This window comes from Equus przewalskii, chromosome 5 (assembly GCF_037783145.1).
Source record: "Equus przewalskii isolate Varuska chromosome 5, EquPr2, whole genome shotgun sequence".
In the NCBI taxonomy this organism is placed as follows: domain Eukaryota; kingdom Metazoa; phylum Chordata; class Mammalia; order Perissodactyla; family Equidae; genus Equus; species Equus przewalskii.
This window is the reverse complement of record NC_091835.1, coordinates 29,373,706-29,393,833: the sequence shown is the minus strand read 5'-3', so window position 1 is coordinate 29,393,833 and position 20,128 is coordinate 29,373,706. Positions and strand designations below refer to the sequence as shown.

General features: G+C 50.0%; 1 protein-coding gene across 9 annotated transcripts in view; it reads left to right on the top strand.

Annotated features, from left to right (window-relative positions):
- The window catches only part of CACNA1C (calcium voltage-gated channel subunit alpha1 C), a 680,887-nt gene that overhangs the window by 440,357 nt on the left and 220,402 nt on the right, over positions 1 to 20,128 (top strand). For all 9 annotated transcript variants that reach the window (XM_070620344.1, XM_070620343.1, XM_070620341.1 and 6 more), the window contains exons 4-5: positions 12,629 to 12,768; positions 19,332 to 19,471. In XM_070620344.1, the coding sequence (XP_070476445.1) occupies positions 12,629 to 12,768; positions 19,332 to 19,471 (280 nt within the window). The remainder of the gene's footprint in view (positions 1 to 12,628; positions 12,769 to 19,331; positions 19,472 to 20,128) is intronic.

Here is a 20,128-nt window from a genome sequence, read left to right as displayed (position 1 = left end):
CCTGGGGACGACACACTCATATGAAAAACACACTCCATCCTGTCACTCAAGACCTGCTTTAACTTAAACCCTACCTGTCTGTCTGGCTTTGTCTCCCACAATGCAAGCTCTCTAGCAGAAATGGCCTGCTCCTCTGTCTCTGTGGGAACTTGTATTTCCCCTATGGAAAGTACCTCACTGCACCCAGGCTCACCCCACAGGCTCCCCTAACCCTCAGTCCTGACCTCAGCCCCCGGCAATCCAGCTTTTCTCCAAATTCTTAAACCGCTCACTACCTGCAGCGCTCATTTGACAAGTAGCACACGTGACCCTGTGTTGTACTCCTCTCATCAGGCACAGCCTCCCGACCCGCTGCCTGGCTGCACCTCTGGAGGGCGGGGCGGCATCTTACACCCTTTGTAATCACAGTCGCCCCTCAAGGTGGGCCGCTCACCACATGGCCTCCATGGTGACACAGCTGCGTGCTGTGGTGGGTGCTCCTTGGGGCAACAGAGGGAAAAGGGTGCTGAGAAGGCCGTCCTTAACTGTGCCCCCTGGAGTCCCAAACCGAGTGCGGGCTGACAGGCACCTGCTGACCCACAGGGCTGGCTGGGAAGCAGATGAGAGGAACAAGCGGTGAAAGCACGCTGTAAACCATGAAGTGGGGGCATGCGAGAGAGGCTGAGGCTGGGAGCCGACCTCCATGGCCTCCAGGTGTCCTTCCAACTCCACACTGGAGGGTTCTGTGAGCCTCCAGGTCCAGCCCTGTACAAGGCACTGTGGGGGCCAGAGGGAAACGTGGCATAGTTCCTTCCCTAGGAGCACTCACACTCCTGATGGGGGAAGAGGCATCTAGGACACTTGCCACAATCTGAGAATGTATAAAACGTGCCCTAATGCCATATAGAAAAATCCCAAATGAGCAGCACAGACAGACTGGCCATAAGGCTATAGGGCCCACAGAGAGGCGTGACTGAGAGCCCTGGAAAAGTGAAAGCAACCCTCTAATGGGAGGGGAATCCAGCTTGTCCTGAAGGAAGTAAGGACATGCCAGGCAAGGCGGCCACAGAGGCTGAATGGCACTAGGTAGGCCGGGAGGTGGCTCTTGACTTGAGGGGTAGGTGTTGGGAGAAGATAAGGCACAGAGGTGGGAAGGGAAAGATTCAAGCGGAGAAGTGGAGGCCTGGTGAGCTGGGAATAGGGAATCCTATAAGTTCCTGAGGGGGAGGTAGCATGAGGAAAATGAGATTCTGGAAAATTTCTTGCTCAGAAATGCTTTCATCCTCTGAGGGTAAGAAAAAAACCCACCCTAGGGAAAGAAGTGCCAGGTTTGCGTCCATGTCCTCCATCTCCAAGCCTTTGATACTGGGATATGGGAGAGGCTCCTCCCTGCTTCCCTACCCAGCCTCTTGCAGGGCTGTAGAGCGACTGCCGCGTGCAGCTGCAGCCTTTGTCTCGACAACCCTGTGCTGTAACAAGAGGCTAAGCACAGTTACACGGCTGCCCTCGGATGGGGCTTTGGGCTGATCTCTCTAGATCTGGTCTGAGACGGTAATCTGAAATAAGCATCTCACACACAGGCTAAGAGCTAAACTGGGAGACAGAGGAGCATTTGTCTTACAGTGTTTACTATAAGTTCCTGCCTTTCCTGGCTGGGCGAGACCAAGCTTGGCTTTAATGTGCCCAGATGGCTGAGAAGGGGTAAGCACTGAGCAGCAGTGGGCTAGGGAGGCAAGGAGGAAGGAGTGGCATGTAGAGGGAGCAAATAGAGCTATTGGTAAGGGTTCTTTCTGATGTGAGCGAGGGAAAACTCACCTCGAAATGGTTTCTACAGTAAGGAAATTTTCTTTCACATAAAAGAAGCCCTGGGACCAGCCCTGTGGCTGAGTGGTTAAGTCCGTGCACTCCACTTCTGCGGCCCAGGGTTTCGCCAGTTGGGATCCTGGGCACCAACATGGCACAGCTCATCAGGCCATGCATCCCACATGCTGCAACTAGAAGGACCCACAACTAAGATATTCAACTGTCTACTGGGGGGATTTGGGGAGAAAAAGGAGAAAAGGAAAAAAAAAAGATTAGCTAACAGTTGTTAGCTCTGGTGCCAATCTTTAAAAGAAAAAGAAGCCCCAAATTAGGATGGCACCAAAGTTGGTTAAGTTAATTCATTGGTTCAACAGCTGTACCCAGGAGCTCAGTTCTTTCCACCTTTCCTCTCTGCCACCCTCAGCATGTTACTCTTGTCCTCACCCAGTTGTTCTCATGGTCCTCAGATGGCTACCACAGTTCCAGGCTTCAGATACACACATGAGCATGTCCAGCTAAAGAAGAGAATGTAGTGCCTTCAGGCTTGTATCCTTCTCTGTTTTAATCAATGAGGAATCTTTTCCAGGGGCATCCCCAGAAAATTTCCCTTCATGCCACGCTGGCCAGGGTTGGGTCACATGACCCTTTTGAAGCCAATGGCGGGAGGAGAGGGATGGGCTAACCTCAGTTGGGTTAGACTAGTGTTTGGTTTACCACACTAGTGCCACAGTGCTCCTCACTGCGGTGACCAGGTTTGATTAGGAGTGAGAAGGGAGTGAGGGGGTCGTACTGCAGCCACGTGTTTCCACATCGTCAGTGGGAATGCAGAGTGCCCCGGGTCAGGTGGGCTCTGTGTGTCAAGCACTTGCTTAACACTGCTGGATTTCAACGAAAATCAGACATTCGGTGTAGCTCCAACAAAGCCTGTGCACTTCCTATTCTGATAGAAGTGTCAGGTATAGGGACTCTGGGGTCGTTGAGAGGTGAGCTGGTGGGGTCCATCTATCTCTGTAGCCACAAACAGTGGAAAAAAATATTAAACTTATTAGAGGTCAGCTCTATTGCATCCTAGCTGCAGGGCTTTGCAGAAGATTACCTAACCTCTTTGTCAGCTTCCTCATATATATAACAGAGATAATATTTTTTATTCATTATGCAGAGTTACTGTTAAGATTAGAACTAAAGCGTCCAGGCTCAGACTCAGTTGTTAATGGCGGCTGAGGTGGAGGAGGCGGTGGAGGTGATGGTGGTGGAGGTGATGGTGGTGGTAGTAACAGTGGTGGTGCTGGTAGTAGTGGTGGAGGTGATGGTGGTGGAGGTGATGGTGGTGGGGGAGGTGATGGTGGTGGGGGAGGTGATGGTGGTGGTGGTGGTGATGGTGATGATGGAGGTAGTGGTGATGTTTGTGATGATGATAATGATATAGTGGTGGTGATGGTGATGGTGGTGATGTGAGGAGGAAAAGAAAGTGGGAGTAAGAGAATAGTACCTACCCCTCCTGCTTCACAGAGTGGTCACGAGACTCAATATAAAAATGTACAGGAAAGTGCTTTGTAAACTATAAAGTACAAGCTCAATGAGTTATCACTGTGGTGATTATCACATGGGTAGCATCGTCCTTCACTCTCACCCACCATGGCTGAAATGTTACTTCAACAGGCAAAAGATTGGCCGGTCCCAGAGAGGCACAGGGAAAATGCTCGCAGCTACAGAGCTGGGGGTTTCCTAAGCCTGAATGGAACCTATTGCTGTAGATCTAAGAGCTGAGGGGGGAGGTGAAGCAAGAACATTTAGAACACGTGGAACTCAGCAAACAGGATGCAGAGAAGTTTTGTTTTCAAATTGCTATGACGATAGAAAGTAGATGTGAAGCCTCAAGTCTGCGGTTTTTGTTGAAGTCAAAAGGACAGTGAGTTGTGCCTCCTGCTTAGAGGCCAGAGAGCTGATGTGGCTAGGGTAGGCGAGGAGTCGGGGAGAGGCAGCAGGACTGGTGCTGCTGACCACTCCAGCTCCCAGCAGGGACACTGCGGGAACAGGCAGAGCAGGGACCTCTGAGGAGGACACGCAAAGCCATCTGGGGCAGAGATGTGAGTGGAACACCTGCTACGACAGGAGCTGGGCCTACAGTAATGACAGCAGCTACCAGCTCAGTGACAACTCTTTGTGATTTCTAATTCTCAAAATCACCCGAGTCGGCATAACTCTTCCCGCTTTCCTGGTGAAGGAACCAAGTTTGGGAAGATTGTGTAGCGTGTTGTAGGAAAACAATTTGATCCCAGGTGTGTCTGACTCCAGAGCCCTGTTTCCTCAATCACTTTGCCTTTTATGTAAAGACACCTCTTAACCAAAGGTGACAAAGACACTTGCTTCTGCCCTGCAGGTGCTCTGTCCCTGGATGGGAGAAGCACACAGAAAACACACACATTGTAATAAGTCCTATAATTGTCATCTGAAGAAAGAATGCCGCAACTGGGAGGAGACACTAACTCATTCTACCACTTTTGGAGCCAGGGAGGCAGGAGACAGTTGAGGAATCCAGACAGGAATGACAAGGGAGCTGTCCTGGAGTCTGAGAGTGAGTTTGCCAGATAGAGGAAGGGGCAGGGATGGGCAGGGCAGGAAGAAGAGACTTGCACGAAACAGCCTGTCTGATTTGAGTGTGGTGAGCTGTTGGTATGGTTGGAGCACAGGGTGGTGGTGGCCGAGGATGAGGCCAGAGGGACAGTTGGGGTCGGATTGTGATAGACCTTGGAGCCAGGCTGAGGAGGCAGGATTCTATTTTAAGGCAGAGGGAAGCCATTGAAGATTTTTATAGTAAAATAACTTAGATGTCAATGAAATCAGTTAGGAAGCCGCTTTAATATCCAAACAAGGAGTGATGGGGGCCTGGATGGGGACGGGCAGTAGGGATGGGGCAGAAAAAAGAGGGTGTGTTTCCCTGGGCCAGGTATTGGTCTAACTCCTCAAAAGAAGGTGGGCGTTTACTAGAGAGTTTTGAGGCCACTGCTACACCCTCCATTCACTTGGGAAATTACATACTAGCCCACAGGTCATTAAGCAAATGCCCCGTTGTCCCCAGGAGTAATTCAGCCCTGACTGGTAATATCTGTCTCCCTCTCCACTCCATTACCCCCAAGGAAGATGTAATATCTGTGAACTCCTTGGAGAGGAAGGGGCTGTGGCCATTCTCTGACAGCCAGAGCTGCGCAGTGTCAGGACAGGTAGCCTTATAAGGAAATGACAGCCCTGAGATGGAGGAGGTCAAGTGGAGGGAGCAGGAGGCTGACCTGTGTGACATTTGGGCTTCCAAGAGGGTGATGCAGGCAGCATGTGACAAAAGTTGATTGTTTCCTCTGTACTGTTCACATGCAGGACACCATGCAATCAAACAGGCCAGTCTCTACCCTAGGGGGCGAACAGTTGAGAAACACAGCCCAGGAAGGGGCCCCAGGGATGGGGAGAGACCCTGTCTCGCGGTCAGGGGCCATGAAGGGCCCGGGAGGAGCAGGCAGGCAGTACCCAGACATCTGGGGCAGCCTGCTTGGCGCTCCTCTAATCTGAGGCCAGTGCCAACAGGCTGGGGCAGCTGAGGCAGGCAGGCCTCAGGAGAAGACCTGAATGCAAGCAATTAAGGCGTGGCTAAGTCACTTCGACTTAGCCTCATGGACAAGCATAGAGAAACAGCCCAGTTAGAGGAGAGTTTTTGGTATTTTTTTAAACTGAGCTACTGTAAAACCAATGAAACTGGTATATTTGTCAACTCACTCGGCCTCAATTGCTACTTGCCCTCGATAAACAGGTGCATGTTCTTTCCAAGCTGCTTTACTCTTAGGCTACTACATGGTTTGTCCTGTCCCTTCCTCCTTTAGCAGAAGTCCTGAGTCTCAAGGCCAGACCATCTGGACCACCAGGCACCTTCTAAAGAAGCCTTCTATATAAGGCCCTTGGGAAGGACCTGTCCTCAAAAAGTTGTGCAGCAGAAGCAATTGTCTTCAGTGGCCTCCACCTCCCTGCCCAGCCGCCCCCTCCTTCGCAATCCAGGTGCCCCAGGCATCTGTCCAGGCTCCCACCACGAAAGGCTGTGCTGTCAACTTTCTGATGAATTAGTCCCTGTTAAGGTGGCAGCTGATACAGGTTTAAACATGACCTCAGGCAATTTAGATGGAGACCCTTAAACGTTAGAAAACCATTAAGATCCAAAGGAATGCTTCTTTTGTTTTCATTATGGTAAAATTTATGTAACATAAAATTTGCCATTCCAACCATTTTTCAGTGCACAATTCAGTGGCATTGATTACACTTACAATGTTGTGCAACCATCACCACTATCTATTTCTAAAGTTTTATCATTCCCCAGGATAGTTCCTCCCTCCCTACAGCCCCTAGTAACCTCTAATCTACTTTCTGTCTCTATGAATTTGCCTATTCTAGATATTGCATATAAATAGAATCATATAATTTTTGTCCTTTTGTGACTGGCTTCTTTCACTTGGTGTAACGTGTTCAAGGTTCATCCATGTTGTAGCACGTGTCAGAACGTCATTCCTTTTTATGGCTAATATTTCACCATGTGTTTATACACCACACTTTGTTTATCCGTTCAGCCATCGATGGCAGAAAGGCTTCTTAATGGCTGGATTTCAGCCACCAGTAGAGACTCCAGGAGGGAGGAGGATTTGGGGATCCCTGCTGCCTACCCATCCAGCCACATCCTGTAGGTGGCCCTTTACTGCCCAGTGGCCCCTGTGAGCTCAATAATCCAGGGTTTCAGTCAGTCCACAGACAGAGACAGCTGTGCTGTAGCAGAAGGAGCACCAGGCCAGCCATTAGGTGACCCAGGTGCTCATCACATGGGGTAGACGTGTGGCCTTGGACAGCTCCCCTTACTTCTGCATAATGAGGAGCTTGGAATGTGTGTCCTTATTGAAAATCTTTCTGACTTCTTACAATTTACAAGTCCATCAGTGTCCTAAGAGGGCAAGGAGGTAAGTGGCGGAGAGCAGAGCAGACCCCTAGGAAATGTTTGTGACCTACTGAATGAATAAACAAGAGAAGAACTGGAGAGTGAAGAACTCAGATATTCCAGTTTCTTTGTCTCCCTTCTTTAGGGATAGGCCAGAGTCTGTATTTAGAGGTCAGGTTGAATGGCACTCAAGTTATGAAACAATCGAATGCGAGGTGCTGCTTGAAGCATTGTTATTGTGTTTATTGTCTTTGCTCCTTGTACTGAGGTGGAATTGTATGACTGGGCCTCTTGGCAATTCTGTTTGATGTAGAATTCTTGGCAGCTTCAATAAATACACTTGCATACATTTAAATGGGTCCATAGGCTCTCTTGGTAGGAATTCTCACACCCTGGTCTGTTACATGGCACATGTAAGCTGTACAGTGCTCCACACACATGGTGGGCATCGCCCAGCTGTTCCATGCTTGCGTATATGTGCAGAAACGTGCATACATGAATAGACATGGCAGACTCTCATGTTTGTCCTTGTCCTAGGAGCTCTACCCTGGCATGGCTTCTACTCACAAGGCGTCGGTGTTTTCCTAAAGCACAAATATTAATAATCTCTTTTATGAAGGATTTTTTCTTATAAAGTCTGTTTGTATTGATGATGATCCTCAGAAAAACAAGGAGAGGAACTCTTTGTTCCTTTCCACCTCTTGGAATCTGACTGTGCCTTAGGCAGAGCTGCACACAGACCAGGGCTCAGTGTCCGCACTTGCCACAGAATTCTGGAGAGACTTTGGAAGCCATCCACATCTTTGGAAGTGGTGTTCAAAGTTCCAGGGAAAACAAAAAAGAAGCAGTGATTCATCTTCTCAAATAAAGTCTCATGTGGAACCCAGCATATGAAGCCTTCCAGGCTGGTCAGGAGAACGTGCTGCTTTCTTTTGTGTGTGTGTTCTCTATCCACACCCCATCATATTGGCTCCGTGGACTCTATGCAACTGTGTTAGGACCCTGGGACAACTTAGCATGTGGATTAAAATGGCGCTGCTCTGGTTCACAGGGGTGAGGGGGAAAGCCCCACTTTCCCAGCCTCCCCTAACCGATAACTGCTTCCAAAGCAGTGCTGTGGAAACCCGGAGCTCTCTGCAGCGCTGCATATATTTTCTAAATGCTTAACTAGTTCTTGTGCAGATGAGGAAATAGACCCAGAGAAGCAAAGTGACTTGCCCAAGGACATGCAGAGTCAGTTGGTAGCAGAATCAAGATGATTACCATCAAAGATCATTGAGTTTCTGTCCTCTAGAAACTTATAATGTAGTTGAAAGGCAGGATATGTGTACATGAAAATATAAATGAAGCTATGATTGCCTCTGCTCATCAGTGTCTCATAAGCTTCACAAGTGTTTAGAAGACATCATGATTCCTGGGAGCAGAGGCTGTCTCTCCTGAATTCTTCTACATATTTCAGACGTGGCTGTGCCATGGGCCCCCAGTTGCCAGTGGTAGCCCTAAGAAATGAGCAGGAAGAGAGGGAAGAAAGGGAGAAGATAGAAATGGAGAGGAAGCAATAATAGGAAAAATAGCGTGTGTTCACAGGACCAAGGTACCGAGACATCAGCGTGGCAAGACAATAGTCTTTGACAAACTTTGCTCTTCTCCGCTCCATTCATAGTTGCCCTTGGATGTTTCTATGGCAATACAACACAGGTTTTGAAAGGATCAGCCAAGTTGTTTCACTTATGTAAGTTTTTTCATTTGTTTTTTGGCTTAGGAGGTTTTTCTGGAATTAATTCTGTAAGGCCATTCATGTCCCTAAGGTCAGAGTGAGTGCAATGCTTTTTGCACAGCTGTCAGCACACACGTGCACACGTGCACACACACACACACACACACACACACACGCTGCACAGATGACTGTGATCCAGATTGTGCAACAGTCACAGGCCACTTCTCTGGGTTCTCGTCCAGACCCTTTTGACTGACTCGCTGGTCCCTTTCCAATTCTATCTCAGATCCTTAAACAATTTCGCATGAGTCTGACCCAGTTGTGTCTTTGGGAATAAGCAGGCACCAGTTCACCTGGTGCCCAGGGAGGTAAAATGAGATGAACGGACCTTTGGACTGAGGGTCGGGAAATCTGATTTCCTGTGTTTGCATGTCCCTCCCTGCCTCGGTATCTATCAGTATCAAGTGGAGGTTAATTAGATAACTTCTAAGGCTCCTATCTCTCAGATTCCATGGCTCTAAGCAGGATCCTGTAACTTCTGCCTAGGAGATAAATTCCCATAATGTGAAAGCGCTTTCTTGGGGATGAGGTTGTCCCTTACAGAGTTGGATTCTAGCCTCAGTTTTTCTTTGTTTGCTCTGCACTCTCTCCAGGCCAACTCATTCAGCCCTCCCCTGCCAGCTGACCTCCCCGCTGAGCCCCACCTTACCAATACCTCCATGTCCCTTTCTGTCCCTTAAATTCAGCAAGTCCAGAAGGGATGTCTCTCCCCTCATCCTCTTCCTCAAGTTCCCTACCGTAGTGAGAGACATCACTATCCAGAGGCACCCAAATTAGAAACCTCAGGGAGGCAGGCAGTGCAACTCTCTCACTGCCTCTTCCCCCAACCCCTGCGTGCAACCAGAAACCAAACTGCATCCCTTATCTCTCTCAAATCCACCTCCTTCTCACCAATCCCACTGTCTCTACCTTGGTTCAAGCCTCCATGGCCTCTGCATGGGTCACTCCCCCATTTACTCCAGCCCCATCGCCACCATCATTCCCCATGCCAGTGCCAGGCTGCAGTGCACATCTGACCCAGTCATCCACCGTCTCCTCAGAGTGGAATCCAAGCATCCAGGCATGGCCACATAGCCCCTGGTCATCTTGCTTCTACCCTCCTCTCCAGCCCCGTTCCCTCACAGCCTTCACTCCAGCCACATCAAATGTTTATGTTTCCTAAAGCTCTGCATGCTTCCCATCTGCTTGGTTCTCCCTCCACCCGGAATGCCTGACTCCTGACCCCCACCTGTCTTCACCTGGACAACTCTTCATCCTTCAAGCTTCATCTCAGAGATCCTTACCTTTGGGAAGTCCATCCATAGCAAACTTTGCTTGCCTCCTGAATACCCCATACCCATTGTACTGGAATCATCTGTCCATTTATTTCCCCTTCCACCAAGAGATCCTTGAGGTCAGTTTCTGAGTCCTTTTTCTCATACCTCCAGCACACAGCATCTAAACATGTTGGTGAATTTTTGAGTGAATGACTCACTGTCATGTCAGATGGGTCCTTCTGGATCTTTGTGTGTTATGTACCAGGATGTGAGACAAATGTCACATTGTGTAGATTAAGGAATAGGCTTTATTGGGAAAATGTAAAAGGATGCAGAGGTTAACCAGAGAAGTCACAGATGCCCCCAGTGTGCCATCTCACAAAGAGGTGTGTCAGGTTCACAGTGCCGCTGGGTCTGCATTGCAGCGGAGGGACCTGGGACTCCTCCTCCCTCATGGCTTTCTCTTTTTATAGGAAATCAAGTAAAGGAAAGCAGCTTTGTAGAAGAGGGAATAAACACACAGCTTGGTGCCAGGCAGTCTGTGTTGGGAATGCCAGTTGTTTACAGAAGTTGTCTGGGAATGCCCGCTTCCCAGCACGTAAGACCCTTGGAGCCTTTGGGATGTTGCTGTTCTCTCTGCCTTGGGGAGGAGATACTCTGAGCTTGGGTGCTAGCACTCCCAGAAAGCTCATCGTCTACACAACCCAGAGGGAGCTCCAGGGCCACTTTCCAATAATTCAACTGGTTGTACCACACCGGTAATGAATGACTGGATGGATGGATGGATGGGTGGATGAATGGACAGACAGATAAAAGCAATTAGCACAATGAAAGCACCTGACATCTAGTAGGCCCCAACTTGTGTTTGTTTCTCTTTCCTCGTCTTCCCTTCTCGTCCCAGCTCTAATTTTGTGAATTTCCACTGAGGTTTCTAGGGGTACAGAGGACCCTGTCATTTGGTGCTAAACATGAAAGCTCTGAACCATCATGGGGATGGGGGCGGAGTGGCTGTTTGATAACCCCCCTCCCACCTTCCACAGGCTTCCTCAGGTTGCATTGGGCCCCTCAGTAACATGCTTTCTCTTTCAACACTGTCCCGATGTACATTTTAACCCAACATCACCTAATTTTAAAAGACCAGAGGTTCCCACACACTGTGATATCTTCCTGGGTCACAGCCCCCACCAGGCAGCCACATCCCCAGACCAACACTCTCATGCTATAATGGGCAGGAAGTCACAGACAAGCCTGCCTCTGAGATGCTGATTAAATCCCACCTCTCCGTTCCCTTCCCAAGTTCCTGCCTCATCTGAGCCTTCAGCAGCACGTGAGCAGGGTTCTTAAACTTCACAAGGCCTCCGAAACGCCTGGAAATGGCCTGTAATGCACACTTCCAGGCTCCGTAGCCAGGAGATCTACTTCAGTAGGTCTGGGTGAGGCCCAGCATTCTCCATTCTTAACTTTGCATCCTCAAACTGCTTTGCCCAGAGCTGGACACAGTGAGGCCAGCACTCACTAAATGTCTAGGGGAACAGGAAGGAATGAATGGGAGCACAGGCACGCGTTTGGGCAGAGCTATGCCTGCAGAGCTATCCAGCAGACTCCTGACGCCCCAGTCCCGGAGCACCCTCACAGCAGGCAGGCCAGAAGAGGTGTGCCTTCCAGGGCAATGCCCCCTCTCCACAATGGGGGTGGGATCTGGACCTCTTCAGTGAGCGCCCCCTGACCCAGCAGAGGACAGGAAAATCAGTGTGGGGTTCTGAGCTAAGTGCCCCCTGGAGGCCTTGGACAGACCTGCCCTGCTTGGAGGACCTGCGGCTGAATGCCACGTGGGCTGGTTTTGTGGCTCCAGCGAGAGACAGGCTGAGGCTGAGGCTCCTGCAGAGACGAGCAGCAGAGCATGAAGGCATCCAGGCGCCTGCAGCTGGTGGGAGCCGTGCGGGCTCTGCACTGGGGATGCGGTTGTAGGAAACAGCAATTAGCGGGGAGGGAAGCTGGTGAATCAGCACCGAGTTGGCTCGCTCTACTTGAGCCAACGAGCTCGTCCTGTTGGCATGGGCTCCGGGGCACAGGAGCTGCATCCTCACAGCCTCCAGAGGGAAGATTCCCTCCCGCCCCTGAGAAAGAGCCGGCCTTTTCATTCACTGCCCCGCCCCCAGTGCCCGCCTTCGTGCGGAAATGCTGATTTTCCCCACTGACCTGGTCTGCTCTTTGGACAGAGTTTTATTTTCTCAAGAAGGAGCAAGATTTCAAATTTCGGAGTCTGTCCCTGTGAGCAGGTTGCCTCTGTTTCAGCTGCCGTTACGAGACTCTCAGTGTCGCGACCTCTTTGCAGCTGTGTTTTCGCTCTGTCGTTGTGGAGGGCTCAGCTGGCACGCTCCCCAAGGCCCCGTCTGTTATCTTCGGGGTTTGTCACCTCAAGATTGTGGCATGTTTTTCCTCCAGTTCTGTCTTACCCTTTCTCAGCACCCTTCTCTTCCCTCCTGGCTTTGTTTCCCTTTAGATCAAGACATTATGAGTTCTCTCCTGAGAAGTTTCAATGAAATGTTCACTTATTAACTAAGTAAGATGTCTTCAAAAAATGAAAGTTTTCCACCACTCTGATATTTGCATTTTAACAGGGGACATTTGAAGACTAAGAAAAAGCGTTAATGCCTAGTGCATTGGAGCTCCAATGGTGGAACGGGCTGTGGAGGTGGGAGTTCGGTTTGGGCCTCCCACAAAGTGTCCCCTAGATCCTCCCACGGAGGAGGCAGCGTTCCCTCCACTGTGAGATCTGCCGGTTCAGAACTTTCCAGATCCCTGATCTAACGGCTATATTTTCCTCTCTCTTCTATTTTTGTTTCCTAGGAACGAGTGGAATATCTCTTTCTCATAATTTTTACTGTGGAAGCATTTTTAAAAGTAATAGCCTATGGACTTCTCTTTCACCCCAACGCTTACCTCCGCAATGGTTGGAATTTACTAGACTTTATAATTGTGGTTGTAGGGTAAGTATAACTACCTTTCTCTATTCCCTCACTTACCCCTACCTTCAACCAAGACACACCTCTTTTTCGTTCTGTATTTATCTCTCTTTTTTATTTGGTCACAGTGGCACTGGGCTTCAGCAAAATGAGAAGATCTATGAAAAATCACCTTGAATTCAGACTTTCTCCAAGGAGAGAGGAGCTGTTAACTAGGCGCAGCCCCTCACCACTGCCCGCACATGCGCGCCTGTGCTCACATGCTGGCACACACACCGTTGAATCTGGGTGCCTTTAATGGAGCCCAGGGTCCTCTATGCAGCTGAGGAGACTCCTCTGCTGGAGCTCTTTTATTCCATCTCCAAACACATCTGACCCAACAGCTCTGCTGACGATCCCCTGCTGGATCAGTGAGCAGGTTTGCTTCAGCTTGCCTGCGAGCCTGCGGCCCATGGGCGTGGAGGTGGGGCTGGCAAAAAAGGGCTGTGGATGCTCCTCCTTGCCTCACAGTGGCCACCTTCACTGTGGGCCTTGTTCTGTGGCCCCGAGAAACCAAGCTGCTCAAAGAAAGAAAACAGGAAACTCTGAGGGGCCAAGGTGATGGGTGACCAAACGGGGCCAAACACACCTTCCCCCAACACCCCACTCCACTGTCGTGCAAGATGAGGCAAAGTCGGTATATGCTATAAAAAAAAATTTTTTTTAAAGCAATGTAAGGAATCTTAAATAAAATTCAGAAGTGAGGATCTCCTTATCAGGGAAGTAGTAACTTCACAAAAAGATTCTCTGTGGACTATTTGTGTGTAAACAGGCGTGTGCTGCGTGGAATGTAATTTATAAGACGCAGTTGATGAAGTCCCAACGACTCATCTGTTCTGTAGCGGGAGGGTACCTTCACAGCAGAGTCTACTTCTAGAACAAGCTGACTGCTTTGAGCTGATCCCGTTACTCTGAGCCCAGAGAGTGGCTAAGTGGCGGCCACCTGGCGTTTTCACTCCCTTGGAGTCCCGGCAGGCTTCAGTGTCAAGGTCAATATGTCATTAGGCTCTTATCCCAGGAAGCTGTTTTGGGTGAGTCCTCCTGTGCCGTCCCAGTGAAGGTGCGGGCCCTGGTGGACTTCTCTGGCACTCGCTGCTCATTATCTCACGGGAGTGTCTGGTTGTTCCTGCGGGAAATGACACAGGAGCAAATCAAGATCATTTAGAAGTTATTTCCTTGTCTCTGGCCATCTGGATGGCTTATTAGGGTTGTTTGGAACTATTTTAGGACTTTTTCTCTGCTGTCTTCTTTTGCCTAGCCAGTGAATGACACACTTTGGCCACATGAACATCAGGGATATTTGGGTGACGTGAGGAGCACTAAAGTTTTTAGAGTATTTCCATGTATACATCTGGCTCCAGAGGACTTAGGGTGAGGATGCAGCCAAATGAGAGATTTTTCTGCTTCTGTTCATGCCAGGATAAACAAACAGGGACTGAACAAGTGCCCTGAATTGAGTCAGTAAAACCACAGCAGAAGTCTTCAGGGTGGGTTGTTCCAAATGCCCTGAAATCCTTTTGAAATTCAGCCTCTTTCTTAAGGCCCAAGTCTCCTGGAAGCCTTTCACACATGCATAGAGAAGAGCCCCAGGAAGGAGAGCGATGCTTCCAGGACCGACAGGCATGAGCTTGCGTTGCAGGAGCTGCTCTGTTTAGGCAGAGAAGCTAATCTTCTTCTCATGTTTGTGGGGTGATCTGGAGTTGACATTATATAATGCTCAGCCCATTCATGGCCTTAACTGCAGCATGGGCGGTGGAAACATGCAGCAGGGCAGACCTCACACTGGAGCCCTGGGAGCGAGGGAGCAGCGCCTTGCCATGCAGCTGCACACTTGGCCACCTTTCTCGTCTCCAGCTTGTTTGGGCTTTGCTTCATCTCTTGGACTGCTGCTCCTCCCCACAACCACAGAGGCAGACTTTCCATGGGGTGAGCCCAGAGTCTAGTCACACCTCGCTGGGGTCTGGACCGAGAGGCTGTTGAAGAGCGGGAGGCATCCAGATTTGGCTCTCTTAGAAAAGATGCCTCTGGTTGACTGTTTAAGCCACAGAGGTTGTGATGCTAGCACTTGCTCAGCTTGTGGTTCACCATGACTCTTTGGGCTTTTTTCCCCATTGATCTCACACTTGGCCATATTTGCCACCTAGTTTCTCTTCTCCAACAGTATTGGTCCTGCAGGCTCTCCATCTAGTCTAAATCTCAGCCCATCCTTCTCACTCAGAAAATGACACATACAGCCTGCACAGAGGGTGCAGCCCACCGCGCCTCCTGGGCCACGCCTCCTTTCCCTGCCCCTTGGCAGCATTACTGCCTGCCCTTTGCTTTCCTTTGTCCCCTAGGAAATAACTGCTCTACTCGGCCCCTCCTGTGCTTCTACTGAGGGAAGCTTTCTTCTAGCCTCCTACAAATTGGAGGGGAGTCTGCCTCTGCTGGGGAAGGGGGCCTGCCTACCTGCTGCCTCAGTGCCAGGCTAAGCGCCGCTCCATCATCTCTGCATTGCCATTCTGGCAACAAGAGGCATTTACTTCCCCCCACAAACCTGTCATGTTTCCTTCCTAAAGTGAAGGAGTCTCCTTGGTACAAAGGGGAGGTGGGACTGCTGAACAAATGTGGAGGGGACTTCAGAGGCCTGTGTGAGCCACCTCCCCACACCCGAACCCAGGAACCAGGGAATCCTCAGTAGACCCACCTGCTCCAGACATTCTACTCCAGCCACAAGGGCTTTGGCTATATGCCTATCTCCCTCCCAATATGGCGGCCCTGCCCTGCTGACTCGCTGGGCCCTCTAGAGCCTCATTGTCCTCTTTTAAAAAGCTCTAATATCTGGCTAAGGAACTGCCAGACACATCTCCTGGAGAAGTCCTCCCCACCCCCTGAGCGTCCACATCTGAACCCAGCCCTTAGGGACAGGTAGGCACAAAGCAGTGGTTTCACCTTTACGATGTCTAAGCGAAGAGAAACACACCAGCCCCTACAAGCCAAGAACGCCTCCTAGACCCATTCTGAATTTCCTACCCCTTCAAAATTAAAAGCGACACTTAATAGAGTCTACGTTGAGTTGGGGCAGGGGTTAAAAGAGGAGAATGTTGTCCAATGTCTGTTCCCTTCACTGAGTGGTGTTTTATGAACGTCTTGTACTCCAATGAGCATATTGCTTTCTTCCAGGAAATACTAGGAACCAAATCTGGTTTGCATTTGGAATGTTGTTCCACAAACTTGCAAACTGGTCTTCATTTCCTAAGGTTTCAGTGATCTAGATTTCAGTGGAAAGAACATTTCTCTGCGGAGAAAAGAGCCCGCTCTCCCCATCCTGGCAACCTCTGCCTGGGAGTCAAGGTGTCGCCAACTAACACATGAAACCGTCACACTGCCACACTGAGGTGAAAGAACCCCAGAGCTGAGGGAGACTGTAGATGTGGTCTGGCCAGGTTATCAAACTTCTTTTAGCTGCAGAACCCATTGTTCCAACAAAGCCATGCTCAGTGCGTGAAGCACTCTGTTCCATCTAGGGTAAAGGAGCCAGAACCCAAGTCACTCATCTCTGGCCTCACTGACCAAGAAGTCCTGAGGGGTCCCATGGAGCACAGTTTGAAAATCGTTAATCTAGACCAACCCCCTCATTGCTGGGCCCTGCCTGGATCTGGGCGTCTGCAAAGCAAAGTCCCCAGCTGCAGCCTCCCTGTTTCCAGATCCAGTTCCCTGGGGCATGAGTGATTTAAGAGCTCGAGCCTGTTCCTCAAGAACAAAGTTGCGCTGGCCCCGAGTTCAGGTCTGACATGGGGACCCTGGTCTGATGCCTGGGCTTCCTCCTTGACCCCAGGCCACGACGCAGCACACATTCTGCTGACGGTGAATCAGCAGAGTCTTCTCTGGCTACAAAGGACAGAAATTGCCCCTGCATGCCCTTTCCCTGTTTTTGTTGGTTAGCACAAAAATCCCAAGATTCTAGACTCCCATTCCCATATGATCTCTACAGCCTCTGATCCCTTTGCCCTCACCACCCCACTCCTAAAACCTTTCCACAGTGCCCTCTGTTCCCCACAGTCCATTCAGGGCTCAACAAACATTTTCTGTAAAAGGCCAGATACTGATTTTCAGCTTTGCCAGCCATGCAGTCTTTGTCCCAACTACTCAACTCTGTAGTGAGAAAACAGCACTATGTAAACAATGGCTGTTGCTAAATTCCAATAAAACTTTATTTACAGAACAAGTGGCCCAAGTGCTGCCCTAAATCCCCAGCTTCGTTTCTGGTCACTCCCTTCACGTTCTGGCTCTCACCTGAGGGTCCTGCTTCCACTGCAGTCCCTCGAGAGATGGCTGCCTCTCTCCCAAATGGCTTGTTGCGTGGCCTAGAAGTCAGGAGAAAGGCCCTGCTTTCCTTTTATTTCTTCTTTTGGACCACTGCCCCTCCTCCCTGAAAACCTCCAATTCCAATGTTTGTGTCATTGGACCCTTCTACCCCCTACTTCTCCTTATTGCAGTCCTCTGAAGACATCTGAGTCACTCCTCACTCCTGGAGGACATGAGCTCTTGGCTCGCTCCCACTCTCTCCAACACTCACAGCTCCTGCCATCACCCTCCAGTAGCTTCTTGGTTCCTTGATACCTTTTTACCCAGGGATCCTGACTCCGTCCTATCTCAGCTGCCCACTCCCATGGCTATAGCCAGTGTCCCTGCCATAATTAATAACTACACCACCTCCCATAGTCTCAGACCAAACATCCCACTCTGAACAATGCCGCCCTCTTTCCAGCTGACTCCCTCTAGCACTCAACTCCAACCGCCCATTCATCCTGCCACGTTCTCTGTGTTCCTCCTCTCATCATGTCCGCTGCTCCTTCCAAGCAGCCTAGATTGATGCCCCATCACTATCATCTCTCACTTGCATTTACACTCAACTTTCTTATTCCTCTCTTCATTTACTTTGCTCACTTGGAAAAAGATCGACCCTGATCGATCCAACTAGATGGAGATCTATTTGGTACCTGAAGCTGTGCCGTTGAAAGGGGTAGAGAGGTATACAAGGCTGAGCTGAGGGGTCTTCCTTTACAGTCATGACACCAGCCTCAAACAGGCCCTTGATGACACGTGGCAGTCCTACGTGTCCCTGCTTCATTCACTCTGCCACTTTTGTCAGTGACTCTTTCATACCTTTGCCTCGCCCTGTAAACTTCCAATGTCCCCTCCCCTTTCACGTTTTCAGTGGATGAGCTTGTTGCCTGTTCCCCTGAGAAAACAGATGCAATCAGAAGAGAGCTCTCACACGTTCCCACAGCCACTTCTATACCTGCCATGTGCCTTCCTACCGGAACCATCCTTGTGCCTACCTGCGCCCAGCGCCCCTCGAAGGGCCTTAGCTCCCCTTCCTGCCCACTGGAGGTGTTAATCCTCCCAGTAGCTGTTCCCTCCCACTCCACATCCTCAAACTGTCTCTGTTAGATGATTCCCATCACATTTAAAAATGCTGCCATATCTCCCATTTAAAAACAAACAAAACTCTCGTGATTCCACACCCTCTTCTGGCAACCACCTTTCTTCTACCACCTCTTACAGCAAAATTCCTCAGAAGAGCTGTCTGTGCTGCAGCCACCCAGCCACATGTGGCCATTCAGCACTAGCAATGTGGCTGGTCTGAGATGAGATACGCTATAGGTGTAAATACCCAGCAGATTTGAAAGATCCTAGTACAAAACAGAAAGTGACAAACATCTCATTAAAAATTCCTATATTTATTACAGTTGAAATGACAGTATTTTGGTTATGTTGAGTTAAATAAAATATATCATCACAGTTAAGGTTACCTATTTCTTTTTTACTTTTCTAAGGTGGCTGCTAGAGAATTTAAATTACATGTTTGGCTCATAGTTGTGGCTTGCATTATATTTCGATTGTGCAGAACTGTCTCGAACTTCTCCTCCTATCCTCTGTTGAACCCATACCTATTAGGCTTTGTCTCCATCACTCCACCAAAACAGATGTTTTCAAGGTCTCAATAGTCTTCATTGCTAAGACCGGTGGTCAGTTTCCCATCCTGTATCTGCAGCACAAAGTAGGTCCCTCTGGGATCATTTATTTGTGCCCAGGTACAAATCAAAGAGAGGGGTTTGCTAGGAGGAAGGAGGTGGGTGGGGAGGAGAGAAAATGTGATTCTTGGCCATGTGAGGGCGAGAGCTAGGATACCATGGAGGGCAGAGGGCACCGCAAAGCCACGGGGCACTGGCAGCAAGCGTCACCTGCTTCACACTTCTGTCCAGGGCTGCCCAACTCACAAAGCCAGATGTGTTCCTGCAAAGCGTTGTGACAGCAGAGGGCCTGCCTGTCACCTGGTTCAGACCTCTCTGGGCAGTGGGTACACCCTTGCCTGGTGATACCCACGCGAAGGGGATGTCACCTTACGATGGTCACGGACCCTCCCTCACGGTCACAGACACCTCAGCCCTGTTCTTGGGCTGGAGATGCCTGCAAACTCTGCTGCCCCAGCTCCCTTCAGAGAATTCAGAGCCAGCCGAGCAGAGAAAACATCCTGACGGCTCCTCTCCTCTCTCTTCCAGGCTTTTCAGTGCAATTTTAGAACAAGCCACCAAAGCCGAAGGGGCCAACGCTCTGGGCGGGAAGGGGGCTGGATTCGACGTGAAGGCGCTGCGGGCCTTCCGCGTGCTGCGCCCCTTGCGGCTGGTGTCCGGAGTCCCAAGTAAGTAGAGCCGTCCTCCCTGTGTACAGTGCTGTCCTCCCACCGCCCTCCGCTGCCCTTTGCTGAATTGCCAAGAGCACTTTGCAGAGGAGCCTGATTTCACATACACGGAGGGTTTTTTCTTAAATGAAGTCCTTTGCTTCTAAGAACTCAACTCCAATGTGAATCCATTAAAACACTGTGGTCCCTGCTCCTGTAAACACCTGGAAAAAATCATAGCAGTTGCACAGCCAGAGGAAGATGGCCTGCACAGAGAAAGCAATCCCATGGCTGTCTGAGCAGTCCCTCGGGCCCTGGGCTGGGAGTTTAACACACTTACAGCAGGAGAGCCAGGTGAGCAGAGACAGCTCACCCCCAGGGTCGCAGGGTGTTTCCGCCAGTGGGATTGTCTCTACTTTCTGTATTTTTCCAAAGAACAATCAGAAAAGCTTCAGAGGATGTACAAAAAGTTCTTTTTCCATTTCTCCCAGCCCTCTCCTCCTTTCATGTCAAATGGGGCAGTTCCGGCCTCAGAAGCCCTATTTATGGGCACGCTGCCTGTCACTGGGAGAACTGGTTTTGCCTGAGGGTTGCAGGGTGTTCAACTCTGTGAATCAGGCAGAAGGGCATTGGAGAGATAATGTCTATCGAGGTATCAGTCCTGGGGACAGCGCCTCT